At 55.7% G+C, this 24,518-nt stretch overlaps 1 protein-coding gene across 24 annotated transcripts in view; it reads left to right on the top strand.

The window, feature by feature from the left end:
- The window catches only part of NCOR2 (nuclear receptor corepressor 2), a 223,504-nt gene that overhangs the window by 74,541 nt on the left and 124,445 nt on the right, over positions 1 to 24,518 (top strand). For all 24 annotated transcript variants that reach the window (XM_082353168.1, XM_082353185.1, XM_082353183.1 and 21 more), the window contains 4 exons: positions 806 to 933; positions 4,306 to 4,483; positions 11,111 to 11,290; positions 14,878 to 14,991. In XM_082353168.1, coding sequence (XP_082209294.1) covers positions 806 to 933; positions 4,306 to 4,483; positions 11,111 to 11,290; positions 14,878 to 14,991 — 600 coding nt within the window. The remainder of the gene's footprint in view (positions 1 to 805; positions 934 to 4,305; positions 4,484 to 11,110; positions 11,291 to 14,877; positions 14,992 to 24,518) is intronic.

Raw genomic sequence — 24,518 nt, 5'->3', positions numbered from 1 at the left:
CACGCTTTCCCAAGCCTTACTCGTGTCAGACATCACTAATTGATTGCCACCCCCCCCCACAGTATAACTGGGTGTTCTCTGCAGGCAGAACTAATGGATTTAGATTGGTACACATAGGAAGCCTGTCCTGTTTTCTCCTTTGAAAGGCTTCTCTTTTCTAGCTTTGTTTTTTTTTTTTTTAAACATTTTAACGTGTCTTAAATCAGGGTGTAGTTGCTAATCGGGGTACATCTAATTTGTTAGTGTTTAGTTTTTCCACAGATGGCAATGGGTAATGGATGGCATATTACTGAAGAAGGCATGTTTTGCCTGGAGTTTATCCTTCTGACTTTGAGCTGTACTTGCCTATGTGACACACGTGTGTAGGTTTTCCCTCTGTAAGACGGGGGACTCTCACGTTGGGGCTTTGTTTTGGAATCTGGTCTTTGAGCCTTGCAGACCGTCAGCATTTGCCGTGTCATCCGCTGTCCCCTGGCGTGGATGCCTTTGTCTTGCTGTGTCACTTGCACCCATGGCAGACGTGCAGGTTGTGCCTTTTTCCATTTGTCTCTGCTAACACGTGGGCTCAGTTGTCTCATCTCGAAAGAGGGCAGTACCAGGTGCCCTTTAGCTGAATGTGTCACTTCTCCTTGGCGATTGGCCCCAGGAATGTCCTCTGGCTGGACTGGGCCGGAGCGCCGGGAAAGGATGTAGGAGGGTCCCCAGGTACAGTAGCAGCACCGGGCAGGGGGCTCTGGCCCTGCCTCACTGTGTGGACCGCACTGCAGCGGGATGGGTGCTCAATGGTCTGTGTCCTCTGCTGCAGGACGTCGGGCTGCTTGAGTACCAGCACCACCCCCGTGACTACACCTCACACCTGTCGCCGGGCTCCATCATCCAGCCCCAGCGGAGGAGGCCCTCCCTGCTGTCCGAATTTCAGCCCGGGAATGAAAGGTGAGGAGGGGTTTGCGCGTCCATTGCTCAGACGGGGAAGTGGAGGCCTGTGCTCACGAAGAGCTCGCAGGGTCGGTGTTAAACGAAGGGGTGTCAGGCTGTGCCCTTGTCCTGGTGCGGCTGTGGCTGGAACGGGGATGGGGATGGGCAGCGAAGAGCCACGTGGCCCTTGGACTTCCCGCTGTGAGCCTGCAGTGGCCTCTGGGTGTGTGGCCCAGGCAGGAGGGGCTGACCACCAAGAAGTGGGGGAGTGGGGCTGGGTTGCTGGTTGGGAGTGACGTGTCCACAGCTGGGTGTACGTGGGGAGCCCCCTTCCTCCCCTCCCTTTGTCATCCCCTTTTCTCCGAGTCCTCTGCCATCCCTCAGCCGGCAGACTGGGCCTGTGGGCCTGCCTTGCCGTCCTTAAATCCAGGTGGGAGAGAGCAAGCCATACGGCGGGTGGGGACCCAGTGAGGGGAGGGCCAAGGCCAGAGCAGGGCCCCAGGGTGCCTGAGACAGTAGCAGCACTAATTGCTAAGAGTCCTGAGCTGCTGCGGCTTCTTTGTGTCACACCACGCGGCTTGTGGGATCTCAGTTCCCCGACCAGGGATTGAACCCAGGCCACGGCACTGAAAGCCTGGAGTCCTAACCACTAGGCCACCAGGGAACTCTTGAGAGCCCTGAGCTTCTAACATGCAATGGCCTATTGTAGGCTGCGGGCGCCCAGCGGGCACTTAGACAGGCAGCCCTGCCTGCAGGAAGCCCACAGTCTAGCAGGGGAGATGCAACGAACACACACGGTGACTCCAGAAGGAGGCAGGTGCCCTGTTTCCTGCAGGGCAGGGACAGGCTACTATTTGGCTGGAGAGGCCGCAAAAGGCCTCTCGGGAGAGATGCTTGGCCGCTAAGTAGCCAGCCGCTCAGAGAGCGGGGTGAAGGCCTTCCAGGTGGAGGGAGCAGCGCGTGCAAAGGCCTGGAGGTGGGAATGTGCTTGGAGTGTTCCAGAAAGGCGAGGAGGCCGGGTGGCTGGGCTGAGCCAGGTGGCTGGGGGCCAGGAGGGTGAACTTCGAGGGGACTATGGGAGGGTTTGGAGCTTTGGAGGGCCAGGATATAACTTCCACCCTCAGATCCTTCCGGCCATGTGCAGTGATTCTAGGGGCAAGCAGGGACCACTGAGGCTGGGCTGGCCCAGGGGCCCTGTCCCATCGTCTCTTCCTTTGTCACCTTGCTGAGGCTGCGAGGTTGAGGGATGGCCTAGGTGGGACCAGAATTCCGGAGAGCTGGCCTGGGCCTTTTGTGCTGCCACAATTGCATGGAGGCAGCCAGGGCCCCGCGGGGAGGCCACTGCCGCGGGCCGTGGCTTCAGTCCCTCTGCACCGGGTGGCTTAAAACAGCAGAAACGTGTTCTCTCCCAGTTCCTGGGGGACAGAAGTCTGAAACCCAGATGCCAGCGGGGCTGCACTCCCTCTGAAGGCTCTGGGAGAGGACCTGTTCCTGGCCTCTTCCAGCTTCTGGAGGCCCAAGGTGTTCCTTGGCCTGCTGCTGCATCACCCCAGTCTCTGCCCCCCTCTGTGTCTGTGTCCTCGGCTCTTCTTAGGAGGACGCTTGTCATTGAGTTTAGGTCCCAACTTAATCCAGTATGACCTCATCTCAGTTAATTACATCTGCAAAGACCCTACCTCCAAAGAAGGTCACATTCTGAGGTTCTGAGATGGCATGAATTCTGGGGGGGGGGCACGAACCTATTATGGTGCCCTTTTCATGTTTAAATGTAGACGCCACGTGCTTCCTGCGGGGCATCTTGTAATTGTGAAGCTGTTGGTTCTCAGGTGGGCAGGAGGGGCATCCTGTGACCTGGCTTTGGCGAGAGACGGGCCCCCCAGGGAGGAGAGGACAGCAGCAGAGCCTCAGCCCCCATTGCAGTCAGTAACACTCATTCCGCCTACGCGCACTGATTGAACGCCTGCTGTATGCCAGGCACTAGACAGATGAATGTCCCTGCCCTTGGGGAGCAGACGTTCTGGGATGGGGGAGGCAGCCACCAAACGTGCGTGAACCAGCAAGCAAATGGTGATGGCTGCAGACAAAGAGAAAACGAGATGGGGTGAGATGGGGTATGTCTGGTGGGCAGGGAGACTGCTGTTAGGAGGATGGGGTACGTCCGGTGGGCAGGGAGACTGCTGTTAGGAGGATGGGGTACGTCCGGTGGGCAGGGAGACTGCTGTTAGGAGGATGGGGTACGTCTGGTGGGCAGGGAGACTGCTGTTAGGAGGATGGGGTACGTCTGGTGGGCAGGGAGACTGCTGTTAGGAGGATGGGGTACGTCTGGTGGGCAGGGAGACTGCTGTTAGGAGGATGGGGTACGTCTGGTGGGCAGGGAGACTGCTGTTAGGAGGATGGGGTACGTCTGGTGGGCAGGGAGACTGCTGTTAGGAGGATGGGGTACGTCTGGTGGGCAGGGAGACTGCTGTTAGGAGGATGGGGTATGTCTGGTGGGCAGGAAGACTGCTCTTAGGAGGAGGCGCCCCGTGCACTGAGACAGGATGGAGAAGAGGTAGCCTGGAAGGAGCTGCTGTGGGAGTGTTCCAGCCTAGTCAGCGCGTAGCCCCTGCGGCAGGAATGCAGTGGGCAAGGTGAACGAGGGCCAGACCAGGCAGGGCCTGAGGGTGGGGGGAATGCGTTTGGATTCTATTCTAAGTTTATTGGGCAAAAAACATCAACTTGAAAAGCATTTCAGCAGGGGCAGTATTTGGGCTGTCTGGTAAGGAGCAGGAGCTGGAGGTGGAGGCTGGGAGTCGTGGCTCAGCTGTGTGTGCTCAGGCAAGGCCATGGCCTCTCTGGGCCAGTTTCCTTCTCTGTAAACTGGGGAGGAGGGTTAAGGAGAGTTAGTTGGGAGTGATTAGGCTGGACAGCTCCTATCTCTGCATAAGGCTGCTGGGCTGACTTGAAAAGGAGGCAAGGCCAGGTTGAGCAGCCAGAGTGCTGTGATCGGCTAGTGATGTCTGCTTTGGGTGAGTGATGTGCAAATAGCATCATGTGTGTTATTGTCTGTGTGAGACCCACAGTGTTTTTCAGACTTTCCCCGTGAATGACCAGGGATCTTGTTTCAATGCAGAGTCAGATTCAGTAGGTCTGGGGTGGGACTCAAGATTCTGCATTTGTAACCAGCCTCAGGAGGGGCTGAGGCTGCTGGTCTGGGGGCCACACTCAGTGAGGGAGCAGGGAATCAATCACCAGTACATTCTCTTGCTGTAAACGTAGTTAGTGAATGCTGACTCGGAGGAAGACAGAGCTGTATTTGAGTCCTGCCTCTCTGTGTGCCCTTGAACAGATGGGCACTCCTCCCTCAGGACGGGCAGCAGACGTGATGCCGTGTGCCCTTGCCCCCCACAGGTCCCAGGAGCTTCACCTGCGACCCGAGTCGCACTCATACCTGCCTGAGCTGGGCAAGTCGGAGATGGAATTCCTGGAGAGCAAGCGCCCTCGCCTGGAGCTGCTGCCTGACCCGCTGCTGCGGCCCTCGCCCCTGTTGGCCACTGGCCAGCCCGGGGGCTCCGAGGACCTGTCCAAGGTAAGGCCTGGCCTCAGCCGGGAGCTCCTCTGAGGGTTTGGGTTCTGCTGCGATTGGGCGGGGAACAAGGGAAGGGGTGGGCGTGCTGGGCTGGGGGGATGGCTTGGGCGAAGGCTGGGAGAAGGGCTGAGCCCGGGGCGTGCAGAGGCTGGGCAGCCAGAGGAGGGTCCAGGGACGAGCTTGTCTCCGTGGGCCATTTCTTGGCTGGAGAGGGACAGTTTCCCCCACTGCCCCCTCCAGCTGCCCGAGTGTATCCAGCCTGTGGGGACCACTGTGTCCCGGAGGGCGCCTGCATTTTACTCTTCTTTAAGCAGAAAGTCGAGCTGAGATGGAGGGGGAGAATGTGCACAGATTAAGCGCTCATGGTTTGCTGCTGAGAGAGGTTTTTCTGCTATTTCAGTGAACCTCAGGACCGTCCACGCTAGAAGCTCGTTTGCTCTGTATCTAAACGGAGGAATCACAGCCAGTGGCCCAGATGCTGCTGTCCCCTAGGGTCCCCCAGCTGCCTCAGAGGCTGTCATTTCACTGTCACTGCCTAGGGTGGGGCAGGGACGACGGCCGGATGCTGCGCTCATCCTTGGCCGGCTGCGTGATGGACGTCCTTTCCGCATGTGCTGAGCAGTGCCTTTATGCTCCTTCGTGACCGTGAGGACGCACATTAGCTCATTAACGGCCGCCCAGCTGCTGGGTGAGGTCAGTGCTCGTCTCACTGCAGCACCGGCGGGGGTGGGTGGGGCCTGGGAGCCAGGACAGGGGAGGGAAGTGGCCCACTCGGGCCTGCTGGATCCTCTTCTCTGCCTGACACTGGATTGGTGGGATTTCAGGCTGAGGCCAGTGCTTCATCGGGGGGCTGGCAGGAAAGGGGTTTCCCGGGGTGGTCACGATGATGGTGACAAGCTAACACGGAGGCCCTGACCGTGTGCCGGGTGCTTTGCTGAGCGTGCGTGTCCTTCCACTGTGCCTTCCCAGCCTGATGAAGCCCGGCCTGCGGTCACCTCTTATAGACGGGGCCCCAGGCTAAGAGAGCCACTCACCCACGGTCACTGGGAGGTGGCGAGCGGGCCCTGAAGCCCAGGCAGCCCGGGTCTGTAGCCCGGGTCTGCCCACCAGGCTGCCCCGCCTCGGGCTTCCCCTCTGGTCCCCCGTGCCTGCCATCCTGCTATCCCTGCGTTAGCCGCCTCCTCATAGGTTCCATCACTGCTCAGCCTCCTGGGAGGGACGTTGCCATCGGAAAAGCTGTTCCCTGAAGTGGGTCTTGGGCAGTAGGGGAGTGGCGTGCCTGTGAAGGGGGGCACAGGGCCACATCAGGGATGCTTGATGTCCACCCCCCCGCGAGGGACCAGAGCCCCGAGTGGGCCATATCCCTGTGCTCGTGTCTGGTTCTGCCCAGAGAACAGGCTGACGGGTGTCTCTGGACAGCCCCGTCGGGCCCCTGCTGCCTGCCGCGCATCTCTCCAGAACTGGGCTCTGAGTCCTCAGACCTGTGGGTCCCTCTGAGGGTCTCCAGGCCTGACAGGGGCTCTGCGAGTCCTTTTGCTTCTCCTTCTCCTTCTTAGGGCTCCCTGGGTGCTTCTTCTCCCTCTGTGGGTCTTTCTCAGTCTTTGCTTCTGTCTCTGTATGTCTCTGTCTCTCTGTCCCTGTGTCCGTGTCTTTCTCTGCCTGGGGTGTATGTGTGTGTGTGTGTGTGTGTGTGTGTGTGTGTGTGTGTGTGTCTATGTCTGTCTGTCTCCGTATCTCTGTTTCTCTCTGTCTCTGTGTCTGTCTGTCTGTCTTTCTCTCTCTTCTCTTCCTGGACCCCGTGGGTGTGGGGGAGTGATGGGCCCAGTGTTGGGGCCTGGCTGGACCAACTACTGTAATTGCTCCAGGCTGTTAAGAACATTTGGAAAGTATGAGCAAATTTTGGGCAAGGGAAGAAGCCAGGGGAGAAACACAACTCTGAGGGAGTTCAGATGTTTTTTGCATCTGCTGTGTAGAATTCAGCTGGGTACGTGAGATGGGAATTTGATGGGATTTTTTTTTTTTTTTAACAGCCCCTCCCTCCCCACCGGCCCCGGCTGTGTTCCTTTTTCATATAAAAATGTAAAATATAAAATATAAAAATGTCCTGTTTTATAATGCTTCCGTGGCCTTCAGCCTCTGGAGTCCTGTGGCATCAGAGGCTTCCTTTGGGATTCACCAAACTTTGTTCTGGGACTTTAGAATCATCACAAACAGCACCATTTCTGAAAATCTCTTTGTCTCTTGGGGCCCCGTTGGCTGAAAGGGACAGAAAACCCATGTCAAATTGGTTTAGGCAGGAGTCCTGGCTCATATAACTGAAATCGAGGGGTTGTTGGCTTCAGGCACAGCTTGATCCAGGTGACATGTTACCAGGTCCCTATCTCTGTCCATTTCTTGGCTCTGCCATCTTGCACGTGGTCTTGGTGTATTAACAAGGAGAAAGTTTGAGATTCCAGGCCTTCTTCTTCCCACATTCAAGGCCAAAAAAAGAACTTTCCCTCTGTCTCCACATTTCCAGGCCAAAGCTGTTGATCTCCCTGCCTTTGAGTGAGGCCCATGCCTGTCCTGGAACCCATCATTGTGACTGGGGGAGAGGACTGTGGGTGCCTGAGGCTGGCCCTGCCCTTTCCTGGGTCTGAGACAGGGGGAGCCCCAGGGGGTCCTCTCCAGCCCCCAAGGCTTTTGCTGCCTCTGTGTCTGTAATTTTACATAATGAGTTTTTCTGTTCCACGTTGGCCTGAATTTTTACACCAAGGGCATCTGATGGGGAAAATGGTGCCGACTGCTACCTAGCGGCGACTGGTGAGGGTGTAGGATTGTTGTTTTCCTCCTGTGGCTTTGGGCCTAAATGAAGGCCAGCAGCCATCGGAAGAACCATCTGGAGGCCCAGTAGCCAGGCTCCCTCGGTCCCATTCCTGGAAAACTCAGCACTGCAGAAAGCGCCCTTTGCCCTTCAGGCTTGCATCGTCTTCTATTCAGATTGAGGTGAAATTCACATAACATGAAATTAACCACTTTGAAGTGAACAATTCAGTGGCATTTAGTATAGTCACGGTGTTGGGCACCACCTCTGTCTAGTTCCAGAGCATTTTCATCACCCCAGAAGTAAACCTGGTACCCATTAAGCAGTCACTTCCTCCTCGCAGCCCCTGGCAACCACTGATCTGCTTTCTGTCTCTGTGGATTTGCCTGTTCTGGACACTTCATATCAATGGGATCACGCGATATGTGGCTTTTTATGTCTGGCTTCTCTCACTCAGCATCATGTTCTTAAGGTTCATCTGTGTTTTACCACGCGTCTGTACGTCACTCTGAATCATATTCCATTGTATGGAGAGACCACACTTTGTCAGTTGATGGATCTGCCTGTGTGGTTTTGCTTAGAATAAAAGCTAAGCCTGAACCTTAAGGAAGAAGTCATTGAAGAAGACGGATTTTCCCCATCAAGAATTTAAGAGAAAGTTTCCAGCAACTTTTCCAACAGTTGCTAGCGGTTGCCAACTTCTTCGTCTCACCCCTGCGCTGCTCCTGTGGGGTTTGGGGATGGAAACCTTCTTTTTGCTCATGTCATTTTGAGAATTATCCCTGGGTTGGATGAACTGTTGCAGGGTGTCCTGGCCCCGAAAGCCTTCTGTCCACAGCCCTTGTTCTTGCTGTGCTCCTCTCCGTCCCTTCTCAGTCCTGGTGGAAGATCAGAGGTGGGCAGGAGAGTCGTTTCCTACAGCAAGTAGCAGGATTGGGCTCCAGGAGCCATATCGCCAAAACTTTTTGTCTCAAGAAGCCTGAGAAATGGGACTTCCCTGGCGGCACGGTGGTTAACTATCTGTCTGCCAATGCTGGGGACGCAGGTTCAAGCCTGGTCCGGGAAGATCCCACGTGCCGTGGAGCAACTAAGCCCGTGCACCACAACTACTGAGCCTGTGCTCTAGAGCCCGCGAGCCACAACTACTGAGCCCGTGTGCCACAACTACTGAAGCCCGCGCGCCTAGAGCCCGTGCTCCGCAACGAGAGAAGCCACTGCAATGAGAAGCACGCGCACCGCAACAAAGACCCAATGCAGCACCCCCCCCAGCAAAAAAAAGAACCCTGAGAAATGATTGAGGCTGTCGGGGGAGACCAGCCAAGCGCTCTGGGGCACAGAGGGAAGGGACGGATCTCAGTTAAGGGCTGGGGGAGGGGGCGTGGATAGGGGTTCTGATTTCAGGTGGCACAAAGGTGCAGTTAGGAGACGGAATGGCTAGTGCAAGGGCCCGGAGACGCCACGGTGCACAGGCTGCTTCTGGTCTGACCTGTGTGGGGTCAGGTGCCTGCAGCCCCTGTGTCTGCCCTCTGCCCTCCTATTTGGGAGCAGTTAGGGCCAAACACACGCGCGCACACACACACTCCTTCTGAGTATTTCTCAAGGGGATCTGTCTTCTGTGCACAGTTTTCCCTCTAATTTCAGGGGGTCCTAGACCCTGGAAGGGATCTTGCTCTTGCTTTTCTGCCCAGACACATGGTTCTCAGGGATGAATGAATGCATGGTGACGACCCCGTTTCTGCTGTGGGACTCCCAGCAACCTGGTTGCATGCTCTGCCTGCTTCTGGAGAGTTCTGAATGAGGCCTGGTCTCTCCCGTCCTGTGCCCTCCAAGCCAAGGCTCCATCGCTTTGTGGCTGGTGACCTCAGGCACGTCGTTGAATCTCACTGGACCTTAGTTTCCTCATCTGGAAAATGGGGAAAACCATATTTTGACTTCCAGGGTGGGCTGTGACAATTATGTGAGTTAAGAGCACAGGTTGGCAAACTCGACAAGCTCCAAACTGGCCCTCAGCGTGGGTCTGTAAATAAAGTTTTATTGGCACTCAGCCATGCCCATTCTTTTGTGTCCTGTCTGTGGCTGCATTCCCACTACAGTGGTGGGTGAGTAGTTGGGACAGAGGCCGTCTGACCTACAAAGACTGAAGTGTTTTTCCACCTGGCCCTTTACAGAAAGTGTGCCGACCGCTGGCTTAGAGCCGTGCCAGGCCTGTGTCTGCAGGTTCTCCGTACCCTCATCTGTGCAATGGGGATGCAGTGGCAGCCCCCTGGGAGAGCCGCAGCCGGGGCCAGGATGTGGGGTGTGCCGAGGACTGGGACGGTGCCTGGTTCGGTTTCCTAGGCGTCCCTGAGGAGCGTGGAGGCCCACCTCAGAGCCGTGGGGCAGGGCCACATCAGAGCTGTTGAAGGGCTTGAGATCTTTTCTGCCTTTGCCCCCAGGGTTCTGGGTGTGTGGAGGGCCTGGGAGTCTCGACACCAGCTCTCCCACGTCTCAGATGGCAACGATGAGGCCAGGATGATCCCCAGACACTGGGGCCCTGTGGGCTTCGGTGGGGGGTGTGTGTGTGTGTGTGTAGGACCAAGACCCCGAGGCCAGGAGGGGTGGACTTAGAATGGCACAGCCTCTGCTCAACTCGAGCTGGGGGGTGGGGTGGCACTTGGCAGCCCTGGGGCTGCAGTTGTCCCCGGGAATAATGTGTCCTCTGTCCTCCGGCTGCAGCTGCCTTGGGGGCGGGGAAGCAGCGGCCTGGAGCTCCTCCTGGGGCCTCCTCTGCCAGCAGCTGCTGACTTGGCCTTGAGGATGGCACGGGGCGGGGCTGGGTTTGGGGGCAGGACAACCCCAGCCAATGCCTGTGGAGCTCTGACAGTGTGCCAGGCTCTGAGCTGAGTGCTCTGCACATATTAACTCATTCCAGCCTCACAGCAGGCAGGAGGCGGGAATTGTCCCATTGTACAGATGAGGAAATGGAGGCAGATGATCTGCTTGTGGTCATGATGATGCTGGGAGGTGGCAGAGTGGGTGGGGATTTGAACCCGGGGCTGTACAGGTGAGTGCTCCGGGACACAGACTGGGTTTTATTTTTGTTGGTGGAATGAAGGAGTCGCCGAATAACTCAATGAAGGATTCCCTTGTTTGTTTAACGCATTTTTGAAAACAACTTCATTACACAAAGAGTAATACTCAGTGAAGGAAAATCAGAAAAACACTTGTAAATTAAAAAGAAGAAAGTGAAAATACCCGCCTTCTCCCCCGCTGCCCCGATAACTACTTTTGACATCTCTGTATCCCGTTCTCATAGTTTTCCTGTGTGTTTGTGTACATCGTCTACAAAACTGGGTTTGCACTGTGTGTGATATTCTGTAACTTGCTGGTTTGGACTGAGCATCGTGAATAAGTGTTCACGGAGCATCACCTGAGGCCAGACCTTGGGTGTTTGGAGGCTGTGGGTCTTGGTGCCAGTTCTCGAGGAGTTTGGTCTGGTGGGAGGGCACAGACAGGGTAAGTGGGGTGAAAGAGAGGTGTGTTATGGGGAAAGGAAAGAGGGAGGGCTTCACGACTTGAGGGACGGTTGGGGAAACTTGCATGTAGGAGGATAAAAAGGATCTGCACTTTGGAAAAGGCTGGGGAGGGAACACCTGGCAGGAGGACCAGTGAAGGCAAAGGCAGAGAGGTGGGATCAGTAAGCAACCCTGTATTTGGCACATGGGGGCTGGCACGACAGATGCCCGGTATGTTGGTGCCTGAAGTCATGGCTGGAAACTTGCGGTTTACTGGGGGATGGGGGTGCCCCCTGTGCTGATTCCACGCCTGTTTTTCCTCCACTGCAGGACCGCAGCCTGACAGGCAAGCTGGAGCCGGTGTCTCCTCCCAGCCCCCCACATGCTGACCCTGAGTTGGAGCTGGTACCTCCACGGCTCTCCAAGGAGGAGCTGATCCAGAATATGGATCGGGTGGACCGCGAGATCACCATGGTAGAGCAGCAGATCTCCAAGCTGAAGAAGAAGCAGGTGCGTGTGAGTGGGGAAATGCCAGCTCTCAGCTCCCGATTCAGCAGCAGCTGCCGCTGAGAAGATAACAACACTAGTAGTTATAGCAGTTGTGAACGTGTGCTGAGCACTGCCCATGTACTGGCTCATTTTTATGCCCTTTACGTTTATTGGACAGGAGAGCTGTTTTGTGTGGTGCTGTCCGAGGGAGCTTTCTGCAATGACGGAAATGTTCTAGATCTGCTCTGTCCACAATGGTAGCCACTACCCATATGTGACTGTTGAGCCCTTGAAATGTGCCTAGTGCAGCTGAGGAACTGCATTTTTAATATAGTTTAATTTGAATTGAAATGAAATTTACACTTGAATGGCCACATGTGGCTACTGTACTGGACGGCACAGGAACGATGGGTGGGAGGTCAGCATTTACAGCCAGGCTGTCCAGACATGTGGGGTGGGCAGTTACTTCTCTGTGCCTCACTTTCCTCATCCATAATGTGGGGGGAAATATCACGTGACTCTGACCCTAGCTCTGGAATCTGTATGAGCTGGGCCTCCTAACTCTGCCTTGGAACATTCACCTCTCTGAGCCTCGGTTTCTTATCTGTAAGATGGGCACAGATATGACACCACCTCATAAGGTTGTGAGGCGGGAACAGGGTCATATGGTGAAAAGAAGTCCTCATTGTCACTGTTGAAACCAAAGAAAAGTTAACATAAAGATTAATAATATTAACTTTATAATTTTATTTTTCATATTAATTGATAGAAAGTTAGTTGATAATCTGCCTTTTCCCGGGTCTTCTCCTGCTTCCCTCTGTGGCATCTTCAGGTGTCTGCTCAGATGTCCCCTCTACAGAGGGACCCGCCCTAGCCTTTACAGGAGTCCTCATCCCCAGCCATGCTCTACCCTGGGGGTCAGCAAATCCAGCCAGATCCAGCTCGATGCCTGTTTTTGTAAATAAAGTTTTATTGGCACACAGCCACGTCCATTTGTTTACACATCATCTGTGGCTGCTTTTATGATACAGCCACAGAGCTGGGTGGTCACGACAGAGACTGTGTGGCCAACAAAGCCTAAGTTATTTACTCCCTGGTCCTTTACAGAAAAAGTTTGCCACCCCTGCTCTAGCCCGTTACCCTGCTTGATGGTGTCACCATTTGAACTGATACATATCTTGCTTTGTGACATTGTGGTCGTCTCACAACAACGGTGTAAAAGCAGAGTTCCTGTCTCCTGTTCCCTGCTGTGCTCCTAGCAATGCCAGCACGTAGTAGGTGCTCCTTAAAAACTGTGGATTGAGGTAGTGTGACACATGTGTTGACCCTGGGGGAAGCAGGGTCACCCCGATCCCCTCCAGGTAAGGACGTCTGGGTTCCATGGAGGATTAAGGACCCACTCTGGCCGCCATGGGCAGTAGAGGGAAGGCTGGTGAGAGATGCTTCCTGGAAGCCAGTTCAGGGCTACGTGAGTGGAATTTGAAAGATGTGCAGTGGGAGGGGAGCATTGATTCCAAGAGGCCTCGGGGCTGACGTTCGCCTGGGGGGACCTGAGGATGGTCCAGAAGCTGGATTGGTCAGTGAGGCTCGGCCAGCTGGGGGTGGTAGGTGGGTTTCCAGGATGGCAGCTCGGCGTGCAGGGAGGCCGGGCCCCGGCTGGAGTCAGGCAGGCGTTGCCAAGGCCAGGGGAGCGCTGGGACCTTTAGTCCCCCTGGGCCTGGCTTTGGGGCCAGGCTGAAGCCACAGGCCACGTGCACACGTTTGTGACTGCAGCCAGAAGCCACGTGGCTCAGGGCAGCCCTCGATAGATTTTTGGTTTTTAATTCCACTTTGGCATTTTTCTTTTTTAACTAAAATTCACAAAACATAGAATGACTCATTTTAAGGTGAACAGCCCAGCAGCATTTAGTACATTCACAGCGTCGTGCAACCACCCATTCTATCTAGTTCTAGTTCCAAGACATTTTCATGACCCCAAAAGGAGACCCCGTACACATTCGCAGTCACTTCCATTTTCCCTTCCCCACCAGCCACTAATCTGCTTTCTGTCTCTATGGATTTGTCTGGACATTTTCTATAAATGGGATCAAACACTGTGTGGCATTTTGTGTCTGGCATCTTTCACTCAGCATCATGTTTTCAAGGTTCGTCCATGTTGCAGCCTGTGCCAGTGCTTCATTCCTTTTATTGCCAAGTAATATTCCACTGTATGGGTGGATGGACCACATTTGTTTATCCATGCGTCAGTTGATGGACGTTTGGGTTACCTCCACCTTTTGACTATTGTGAACCATGCTGTGAACTTCTGTGTTCATGTTTTTGAGCACCTGTTTTCAGTTCTTCGGGTCTGTACCTAGGGATGGAATTGCTGGGTCCCATGGTAACTCTGTGTTTAACGTTTGGTGCCTCAGGGAGGGCCACCTTCACTGACTGGCGAGAATCTCCTTTCTGGCTATGTATTCCTTCCATTTCTTGGCTTAGTTTGTTTTGCACTGTTTGGAGGGATTTCAGTGTTTTGGCAGGTGCTGGCTGCCCTTCTGAAAGCTACCAACAGGGGTCACTGTGGGACTGAGGCAGCTCGGCTCAACCCTCCAGGCCTTTGTGCCAGCAGAAGCCAAAACTGGATTTTCTGGCTCTTTCTGCATTGCTCTCCTCTTGGCCGTGTTTTTGAGTTCATAATGGTTTGCTCCACGGTCATGGGCAGGATGTGGGAGCCTTATGAGCAAAGAACAATGTTCTCATCTCACTCAAGGTGCCCTGTCAGATTGTACACCTTGGCACTGGCCTCCTGTGTGACCTTGGGCCAGTGTCTTAAGCTCTCTGGTCTTGGCTTTGCCTTTTTGGTATAAAGCAGACAGCAGCATGAAGGGAAGTCCTTTATGGTGTTTGGAGGAGGAGGGTCCAGTATGAAGACCACAGGGCAGATGACAATGACGATGAGAAGCTGCTTTTTAGGTGCTGAGTGCTTTGCGTGCATCAGCTCGTTTAATCCTCATATCAACTCTCTAGGATAGAAACTTTAATTACCCCCACTTTCCAGATGAGGAAAGTGAGGCTCAGGAGTGTAGCCACCTCCCAAGTTTACATAGCAAGTAAGTAGTAGAAATAGTGTTCTGGTCTGGACGGTTTGGGTCCAGAGTCTCCATAGCCTCTCCTGAGGATGACGGTACTGATGGTGAAAATAATGGATAACGGCTGGCCTTCAGCGAGCCCCCAGTCTGCACGGTGCATACATTAACTCATCGGGGAGGCACAGCCACGAGCCCCACTTTACAGATGAGGAAACTGAGGCACAGCAGAGTTAAGCTGCTTAACAGTGCTCACCTAGCTGATAAATCACCAAGGTTGGACTTGAACCCAGGAAGGCTGGCTGCAGAGCCCGGAGTTGGCGCTGGTTGGGCCCTCCCCTTTGGGAGCTGGGGCCTCTCCGGGGCTCGGAGTCCCTGCGGGTGACTCAGGGGAAATGGTTAGCAGCCTGACTTCCTGTGTGGGGCCAGCAGCCCCGCTGCGCAGGGGTGCCGCCCTCCCGCCCAGGGGCAGGGGGCGCTGCCTCTCCTTCCGCCTGCTGGCGTGCTCACCGCTCCACTCTCCCCGCTCGCTCCCCACAGCAACAGCTGGAGGAGGAGGCCGCCAAGCCACCGGAGCCCGAGAAGCCCGTGTCGCCACCACCCATCGAGTCGAAGCATCGCAGCCTGGTGCAGATCATCTACGACGAGAACCGGGTACGCCCTGACCTGCCCCGCAGAGCCCCTACACCACCTTCTCCTGCTCGCCCTGTGCCGGCCACCAGGTGGGATGCAGGTGTCGCTGTGAAGGGCCTGGCTCTCTCCCGGGGCCTTGGTGTTCCCATCTGTGAAATGGGAACCTGTATGACTCCCCCCGACCCGGGAAACCTGGGTTTGTGTGTGGGAGGGAGAAAGGGTGGCCAGTGGAGACCCATCTTGGTGTGGCTGTGGTTTGTTCTGCTCAGACATGTGGACTGGTGTGGACCGTGGCTGGCCTGTGGGATGCAAATGAAAATGCAGGCATTAGGTCATAGGAGAGCTTCAGCGGCCAGTTGATCAGCATGGGGGGGCGGGGTGGGGGATGGCAATCACTTAGGTACTCACGCAGAAGAAATTCCTGTAATGCAGAAAACAATAGTAATATTATTCATCACAACAGCAAACGTTAGTTGAACAGCTCTTCCAGGCGATGGGCCAGGTTTTTTACATAGCAGTCCTCAGAGGGTAGGTATGGTGATTGTTTCCATTTAACACAGGGAGAAATTGAGGCCCAGAGAGGTTAGGTGACTTGTCCAAAGTCACACAGCTGGGAAGCAGTGGACCTGGGATTTGAACCTGTGGGCCATCAGATCCGAGGGCCTGATTCATCAGCACTGGCCTCTGCTTACATTTAGCCCTGGAAAGGGCTGTTGGATGGTTGAACGCAGGGTCTGTAGCAGACGGTGGGGGCTCATAGAGATCTGTGGAGGGCAGCTGCTGGGTGTCTGGAGGGGGAGGGGCTCAGGGTACCCAGAGCAGAGTGTCTCCCAGGGGCTGAACCCCAAGGCTTGAGCTGCTCTAGAGCCTGGGAACATGTGATTGGTGCCTAGGGCTATAGCTCCAGTCAGGAAGCTATTGGATCAACTGGTTTGGCTATGCCTCCACCTCTTGAAGCTGCAACAGATGCAGGATGAGACTGAACCTGCTGGAGGCTTGGGAACTGTGTGCTGGGCCTTGCAGGGCTGGTCATCCTTCCATGCCCTGGCTCCCTACCCCAAGTAACACTAATAACAATCACAATGATAGGAGAACTGAGGGGCCACATGTGCTTTAGCCAGATGTCCTGGGTTCAAATCCCATCTCTACCACTTCCTGGCTCTGTGACCTTGGGCAAATTAATTAAGTCTCCCTGCAACTCATGTTCCTCACCAGTAAAATGATGATAATTATAGCACCTACGTTATACCATGGTGTGGGGATTAAATGAGTTCGTTACGTAGTGCCCTTAGAACAATGCCTGGCACCATGTAGGTGCTAGCTGGCGCTATTAACTGTTGTCATTATTGTAGTCTTTGTTATTCTTTTCTTCTTGTTATTGTTTATATTTTGCATGATTTCATTTATTCCTGTCCAGACCTGTATAAGATAGGTACTATTATTCTCTCCATTTCACTCATAAAGAAGCCATGGCTCAGAGAGGGAAGGTGACCTACCTGAGACTGCACAGCAAGTGAGCTTTGAGCCTGGGGATTGGAGCCAGGGTTGAGTTGGCTCCAGGAGCCTGTGGTAGAGGGGACAAAGGCAGAGCTCCTGGATCTGTCACTCCAGGCAGCCCCTCTGCCTGCCCTCCCTGATCCTTGGGTGGGAGAGCAGGCACAGTTCCCTCCAGCAGCTGTGGTGGCAAGTTGATGGCTTTGCCCAGGATGTCACCACAGTGCCCTTGGCCCTTTTTGGGGGCTCAGTCTTTTGGGGGCCGGCAGACTCTAGCAGGCTGGAGCCCTCAGCCCTCCCCAGCCAGACAGACTCGAAGGCACAGGCCTTTGGTGCCCCCTGTGGGAAATTTGCTCCACGTTCCATCCCAGCCACTCGTCCCCACTTCCCTGGGGGTTTGCCTAAGCAGTAATTTGGGGGGGTCCCCTCCGGGTCTCACCAGGTTCTCCCCAAAGAGCTGTAGCTACAGATGTGATTGGTCTTTGGCTCCTTGGCCTCAGCACTCCCCCTCCCCCAACAGCAGTTAAGACACCCCTTCCCAGGTCTTACCCTGGGTGGTCTCCCTGCCAGAATCCCCGCTTCCTCCTGCCCTGATTTTCTGCAGCTCTGTGTGAGGGAGGGTGGCGGGTGGGCCTGGATTCCAGGCCAGCCTGGGCCCTCACGAGCTGGGTGGCTTATTTCACTTCCAGGCCTTCCATCGTCCCGGGTCCTGGCCACAGTCCTTTTTTTTTTTCTTTTTTTAAAATAAATTTATTTATTTCATTTTTGGCTGCGTTGGTCTTCGTTGCTGCACGCAGGCTTTCTGTAGTTGCGGTGAACTGTGGCTACTCTTCATTGTGGTGCGCGGGCTTCTCATTGCAGTGGCTTCTCTTTGTTGCGGAGCACGGGCTCTAGGTGCGCGGGCTTCAGTAGTTGTGGTGCACGGGCTTAGTTGCTCTGCGGCATGTGGGATCTTCCCGGACCAGGGCTCGAACCCGTGTCCCCTGCGTTGGCAGGCGGACTCTTATCCACTGTGCCACCAAGGAAGTCCCCCTGGCCACATTCTTGAGGCCACAGAGTTGATGTGGCTGAGACGGTGACTGGAAGGGTCCAGGAAGTCAAGATTCTTGGGTACAAGAGGCAAAAACTCAGCTCAGACTGGTTGAGGCTGAAGAGGGGTTATTGAGTCTCGTGATGAAAGTTGGTGTTAGTTTACTTCAAGGATGTGTGGACTCAGGTGCTCAGACGAAGATGTTTGGGAGCGCTCTGCCTCCACCTCTGCTTTCTCTGTGCCAGTGTCATTCCCAGGCGGGGTTTCCCAGGACATGGAGAAATGACTGCCCGCAGCTCTAGGCCCGCTGACCCCTCCCAGGCCAGGTGGGAAACTCTTCCCAGATGTCTCAGCAACAGTCCCAGGGTTGGCTCTCATTGGCTGGCTGGAGTCACACGCTCACTTCTCAGCCAGTGGAGGCCAGTGGATTTGAGTAGGCTGATTGGTCAAGGCTGGGTCTTAGGCCAACCTCTGGAGTCTGGGGGTGGAGTCAACCCCATCCCCACCCTGCCCCAGGGAATAGACAGAGGAGGGGGCTTCTCCCAAGAGGAGGTCAGAGGCAGTGGAGCGGAGGCTGGCCGGGCCTATGCAGCCTGTGCCCCCGACCCTGGGCTGGTGCTTACCAAGTTGGGGTCCCAGAGCACAGGCATTGTCCTCTGTGCCCCCCAGCGCCTCAGGCTGGGGGCTTTGTGCCCATTTATGCTGGTTTCATTCTGACAGGGTTCTGACAGTAAGTGGGAGTCCCTGGCCTTCCCTCAGCACCCCTACTCCGTATTTTCAGATGAGGAAATAGAAGCCCTGGGTAATTTCCCCGCGGCCTTTCAGCTAGTGAGTGGCGGGCTAGGACTCCAGCGCTGGTTCCTGGGATTCTGAGAGCAGGCCTCTGCCTGGGAAGTTCAGGTGCGCCGGGCGCATCACACTTATCCTGTCCATTCATTCATTCATTCATTCAGCAGCCACGTAACTGAACATCTGCTCTGGGCCTGCCACTGTTCCAGGGGGCGCAGTGGTGACCTCGGCCCCAGCCCACTCACGTTGGCTTTCTGATGGGGGGACATAATCACACTCAAGCCACCACATGCAGGCGCACCGAGGACCTGAGGAATTTGCCCCTCATGGTCCCGATCCCCCTTTCTTTCCTTTCATCTGCGGCCTTACTTTGCCCCAGCCCCGTTGACCCTTGTACTTCCTTGGATATGCAGGCATGCTCCTGCCTCAGGGCCTTTGCACTGGCTGCACCCTCTGGCCACAGCTCCTTTTTCCCACCGGGCTCACTCTCTCACTCTTTCAGCTGTTTGTTCAAATGTCCCCTTTTCAGCCAAGGCCCATGTTGACCCTCTGTTTAATCCTGAAAACTGTCAACACTTCCTCTACCTGGCTTTAATTTTGTCCTTTGCCCTTGTTCCCACTGGATATAATTCATGTTTTCTTGTTTATTGTGTTTATTGTGAACAGAGTCTCTGTGAGGACAGGGATCTCTGTCTTTCTCTCCCAGGTATATCTCTAGCACCTAGAACAGTGCCTGGCACACAGTAGGTGCTTACTAAATGTCTGCTGAACAAATGAATGAATGGCAGAGGGTAGGGAGACTCTTCCTCCGGAAGAGTCCTCTGGTTTGGGGGCTGTGGGGACTAGCCTCTGCCCCCAGTGAGGGTTGGCGGGGGTCCCCCTGCCTGGGCTGAGCCTCAGGGGCCGGCGGCCGAGTGGGCAGGAGGCCCCTCAGATACCTTGGGCAGGAGCAGCCAGGACTCACTGCCCCTTGGGGGATTAATCAGATTAAATTTTAATCCTCCTCCCCTCCCTGCTGGCTCCTCTGAGAGGCGGACACAAGGGTCTGTCTCTAAATGCCCCACCGGCTGGAAAACGCAGCTTCCCGCCGGGCAGGGCCTGCCTGGCTGTTCTGCAGACTGGACTCTGGCTCATTATCCCTTCGGGGCGCAAGGACGAGGCATCAGCGCGCCCAGGGTGGGGAGGGGGGGAGTGGCTGACTGTGTGGGCGGGGCTGGGCAGGTGCACGCAGATGGCAGAACTGGAGACAGGGTTCTTCTAGGCCCCGAGGGGCAGGAACGGGCGCTGCAGGGCCAGGACCGGGAAAGGCCTCTTGGAAGCAGTGGGTGGGCCGTCGCCCCGAGGAGGGCATTCAGGCGCGGGGGTCACAGCTCAGGCGAAGGCTCACAGAGGGGAGGGGGGTCTCCATTGATCTTCAAAGGGAATGTGTCGGGGGTGGGAGGTGGAGGTCTGGTGGGTCTGGGAGGGTGCTCACACTTGGAGTTTGGGTAAAACAAACACAAGCAGCACTCGTCAGCACTGGCGAAGGATGTGTAAATAAGGGACAATGGGCACAGCGCTGGTACTCTAGGAATTGAGGGCAGTGGGCAATCCAGGTAGACGTCCTGGGGGAGACCTGAGCTAGGTCTGCACAATGGGCTCTGTTGGGAAAAGGCAGAAGGATATTTGCAGTGGAGAGGACTGTGGCCTGTCCAGAGATGGTGAGGAAGCAGAACTCATGGAGGCCCTCTGATTGCTGAGGAGTGAGAAGGAAATCAGAGTAGGACCCAGGTCCTTTTTTGTCTTTGATTTTTTTTTTTTTTTAAAGGATATTTATTTTACTTTTTTTTCTTTAAAGGAATTCCTTTTATTTTTATTATTTATTTATTTATTTAGTTAGTTAGTTTTGGCTGTGTTGGGTCTTCGTTTCTGTGCGAGGGCTTTCTCTAGTTGCGGCAAGCGGGGGCCACTCATCATCGCGGTTGTCTTTGATTTTAAGCATCTTAACTAGTGAAGTTTTTTATCCAGTGTGATTATGACTAAGCAGGACAAAGACGAATAATTCTCTTGGTAATAACCAAGACTGTGAAGCATCTTGTAGAGCATTTTGGGGGTCCAGGCACCCTGATGCCCAGCTTCAGACTCCCTTCCCACCCGAGTCGTGATTCGGGGCTTTCAGAGCAGCGGCTCAGGCCCCGTCCCGAGCCGGGCCCTTGCCTTTGCCTCTGCGTCTGGCCACCCTAACTGCTCCCGGAGTCCAGGGCTTCCTCCAAATTCCTCCACACACAGGGAGCATTGTCCTAACGGACTTGTGAACAGGAGTCCATGAGTTCCGCCTCACTCACTCAGTCGTCTCCGTCACACACCCGGGAGGGCCCTGGAAGGGGTCTTGCGGCTGCTGGTACAGCCGAGGACGCCGAGCCTCGGGGGTAACTGCTCCCCGAAACGCTGTAGCGCTTGGCAGATGGACGCGGCGTGGAGGGGTGGGCAGCGGGGCCTAGAGGGAGATAGAGGCTGGGCTCCCGGGCTTCCTGGGTGGGTGGGCGCTGCCTTCACTCTGCAGAAGAGGAGGGTGACGGCTGGAGCTCAGGCTGGAGTAGGCAGCTGAGGAGCGAGAATGGGGGCTCCAAGGGGCGGGGCGCCGGCCAGGGGGCTGGTCAGGGTGAGGTCCGGTCCCCCTGCCCGAGAGGAGCCGGGATTGTGTGCGTGTGTGCGTGTGTGTGTGTGTTTGGGGGGGTACACGTGCGCACGTGTGTGGGTCCGCGTATAACTGTGGAAAGCTGTGCTCATGTGTGTGCACATTGTGTGCGTGTGTGTGTGTGCGTGTGTGTGTTTGGGGGGGGTACACGTGCGCACGTGTGTGGGTCCGCGTATAACTGTGGAAAGCTGTGCTCATGTGTGTGCACGTTGTGTGCGTGTGTGCGTGTGCGTGTGTGTGTTTGGGGGGTACACGTGCGCACGTGTGTGGGTCCGCGTATAACTGGAAAGCTGTGCTCATGTGTGTGCACGTTGTGTGCGTGTGTGCGTGTGCGTGTGTGTGTTTGGGGGGGTACACGTGCGCACGTGTGTGGGTCCGCGTATAACTGTGGAAAGCTGTGCTCATGTGTGTGCACATTGTGTGCGTGTGTGTGTGTGTGTGTGTGTGTGTTTGGGGGGGTACACGTGCGCACGTGTGTGGGTCCGCATATAACTGTGGAAAGCTGTGCTCATGTGTGTGCACATTGTGTGCGTGTGTGTGTGTGTGTGTGTGTTTGGGGGGGTACACGTGCGCACGTGTGTGGGTCCGCGTATAACTGTGGAAAGCTGTGCTCGTGTGTGCACATTGTGTGCGTGTGTGTGTGTGTTTGGGGGGTACACGTGCGCACGTGTGTGGGTCCGCGTATAACTGTGGAAAGCTGTGCTCATGTGTGTGCACATTGTGTGCGTGTGTGCGTGTGTGTGTGTGTTTGGGGGGTACACGTGCGCACGTGTGTGGGTCCGCGTATAACTGTGGAAAGCTGTGCTCATGTGTGTGCACATTGTGTGCGTGTGTGCGTGTGCGTGTGTGTTTGGGGGGTACACGTGCGCACGTGTGTGGGTCCACGTATAACTGTGGAAAGCTGTGCTCATGTGTGTGCACATTGTGTGCGTGTGTGCGTGTGTGTGTGTGTTTGGGGGGTACACGTGCGCACGTGTGTGGGTCCGCGTATAACTGTGGAAAGCTGTGCTCATGTGTGTGCACATTGTGTGCGTGTGTGCGTGTGTGTGTGTGTTTGGGGGGTACACGTGCGCACGTGTGTGGGTCCGCGTATAACTGTGGAAAGCTGTGCTCATGTGTGTGCACATTGTGTGCGTGTGTGCGTGTGTGTGTGTGTTTGGGGGGGTACACGTGCGCACGTGTGTGGGTCCGCGTATAACTGTGGAAAGCTGTGCTCATGTGTGTGCACATTGTGTGCGTGTGTGCGTGTGTGTGTGTGTTTGGGGGGTACACGTGCGCACGTGTGTGGGTCCGCGTATAACTGTGGAAAGCTGTGCTCATGTGTGTGCACATTGTGTGCGTGTGTGCGTGTGTGTGTGTGTTTGGGGGGTACACGTGCGCACGTGTGTGGGTCCGTGTATAACTGTGGAAAGCTGTGCTCATGTGTGTGCACATTGTGTGCATGTGTGCGTGTGTGTGTGTGTTTGGGGGGTACACGTGCGCACGTGTGTGGGTCCGTGTATAACTGTGGAAAGCTGTGCTCATGTGTGTGCACATTGTGTGCGTGTGTGCATGTGTGTGTGTGTTTGGGGGGTACACGTGCGCACGTGTGTGGGTCCGTGTATAACTGTGGAAAGCTGTGCTCATGTGTGTGCACATTGTGTGCGCAGCTCAGCACGGGTAGAGCCTGTGCCTTCTATGCACATATGCATCCATGCACATATATGTGTGCGTGTGGATACACGTGTGTTTGGGTCAGCACGTGTGGGGCACAGCTGTGGTTACGTGTGCATGGATACGCCCGGGCGTTTGTGGGTACACTTTGTTAGCTGTGTGGCATGTGTAGAGGCAACGTGAGTGGCTGTGCGCACGTGTACGCAAAGTGGCTTGCATGGGGCACGTGTGTGATTGTGTGTTTATACTTTGTGCAATTGCATGTGTCCGCTTGGGTACACAAGTGTATTTGTGCATGCTGTACGCATGCGTATGTGAAGGCGTGTGTCCGTGAGTCGCCTGGTGTGGCACACGTGTGTATATGTTTGTGCTTTTATAGATGTAGACATAGGATTTGGTCATGTGGGTCCGCAGGGCTTGCGTGCACCTGTCTGCGCAGGTGACTAAGGTCTTTCGTGCCCCAGGTGCTCTGGCCCCCGGGAGGCCAGGCCGCTCGGACCCTGGGGTCCCCAGCAGGAGGAGTGCCGTCTCCCTAGTGAGACGCCAGCCTGAACCCCCAGTGTCAGGCAAGAGCCCTGGCAGCGGGTCGAAGCCAGGGGCGGGCGGACTGTCCCCTCCTGTTGGCTTGTGCTCCTGGTTTGTCCCCTGCAGCTGAGCAGGGTGACCTCAGGCAGTGACTTCCCAAAGGCTAGGCGCTGTGGGAGACCCGGTGGGCCCTGGCGAAGAGTTTGGCTTTGGTTCTCGTGGTGGCGAGAAGCCGTCAGCCGAGCGGTGGGAGGGAGTTTCTAGTGTGGGTCTGAATCTGTGGCCGTGCTCCATTCCGGGGTGTTGGGGGGGGCCTCCCCTCCATTTGAAGAGGGACATTAAGAAAGAAGTGACAGCATACACTTTGTTCCCCGTAGAACTTCCTTGTAAAAGTCCTGAGAGTTTGGTACCCGGGGTGAACGCGGCTGTCGTGCGGATGGGGAGACTAAGGTCCAGACGGGTGAAGCGACTTGCCGAGGGTTAGAGCAGGGTGGACTCCCAGACACGGGCCCCTGCTGGACAGATGTGTGTTTCTCGAAAGCACTGCCCGTCGGGGGGAGGGGCCCAGTAGGCAGGACATCCCCGCCAGCTCCCCGGGAGCTGACAGCAGACTTTGTACCCACCCCACACCCCTACAGGCTGGACCCGTGAAGCCGGGAGCGGGAGTGTGGTAGCACGAGGTGGAGGAAGTGTCCCCACGAAGACGTGAAGAGGTGGGGTGCCGGTTCAGGGCCTGCCTGTCCCAGCCTTTAGCTGCCACTTGAGCTGCGTACTTCGGGTCGGCTGTGTGACCCCAGCCTCAGCTTCCTTGTGTGTAAATGGGGCTGACGCTAGAACCTTCCGCAGAGGGTTCCTGCAGGAGTCCACACAGATGGGGCTTCTGGAGGATCCAGCCCTGGCACGTGTAGGGGGTCACCTGGTGTGGGCCGTGGGCTCGTCGTTATTGTTGACAGCAGTAATAACAACAGCCAGCCCTTACCTAGCTCCCACCGTGTGCCAGATCCTGAGTTTCGCGCGGTGCTTGTGTCAGCTCATTTAATTCTCTTAGCAGCTGCGTGGGGCGGTGCTGATGTTATCCCCGTTGCGTAGATGAGGAAGCTGAGGCTCAGGGGTGGTGCAGGGACTCGCCCAAGACAACGCAGTTGGCGAGTGGATCAGAGCCCAGCCTGGCTGGCCGTGTGGCCTTGCTCTTAGCTGCCCCGCTGTCCCGTGTGCCAGTGTTGCGGCATCTTTAGGACTGTTCCGTGGCAGGTTTCTTCTGGGTGAATCGCAGGTGTGCCGCTTTTTGGAAACAGAGTTGTCTTAAAAGGCCCCAGGGCCGCTCAGGGCTTAAGAGCAGAGCCTGGGGGAGGGTCTGTTAGGGAGCAAAGGAACTCTCAC

Source organism: Balaenoptera borealis (assembly GCF_965194805.1).
Source record: "Balaenoptera borealis genome assembly, chromosome: 14".
Lineage (NCBI taxonomy): Eukaryota > Metazoa > Chordata > Mammalia > Artiodactyla > Balaenopteridae > Balaenoptera > Balaenoptera borealis.
The sequence above is the reverse complement of the archived record's forward strand: the minus strand, read 5'-3'. Positions and strand labels throughout refer to the sequence as shown.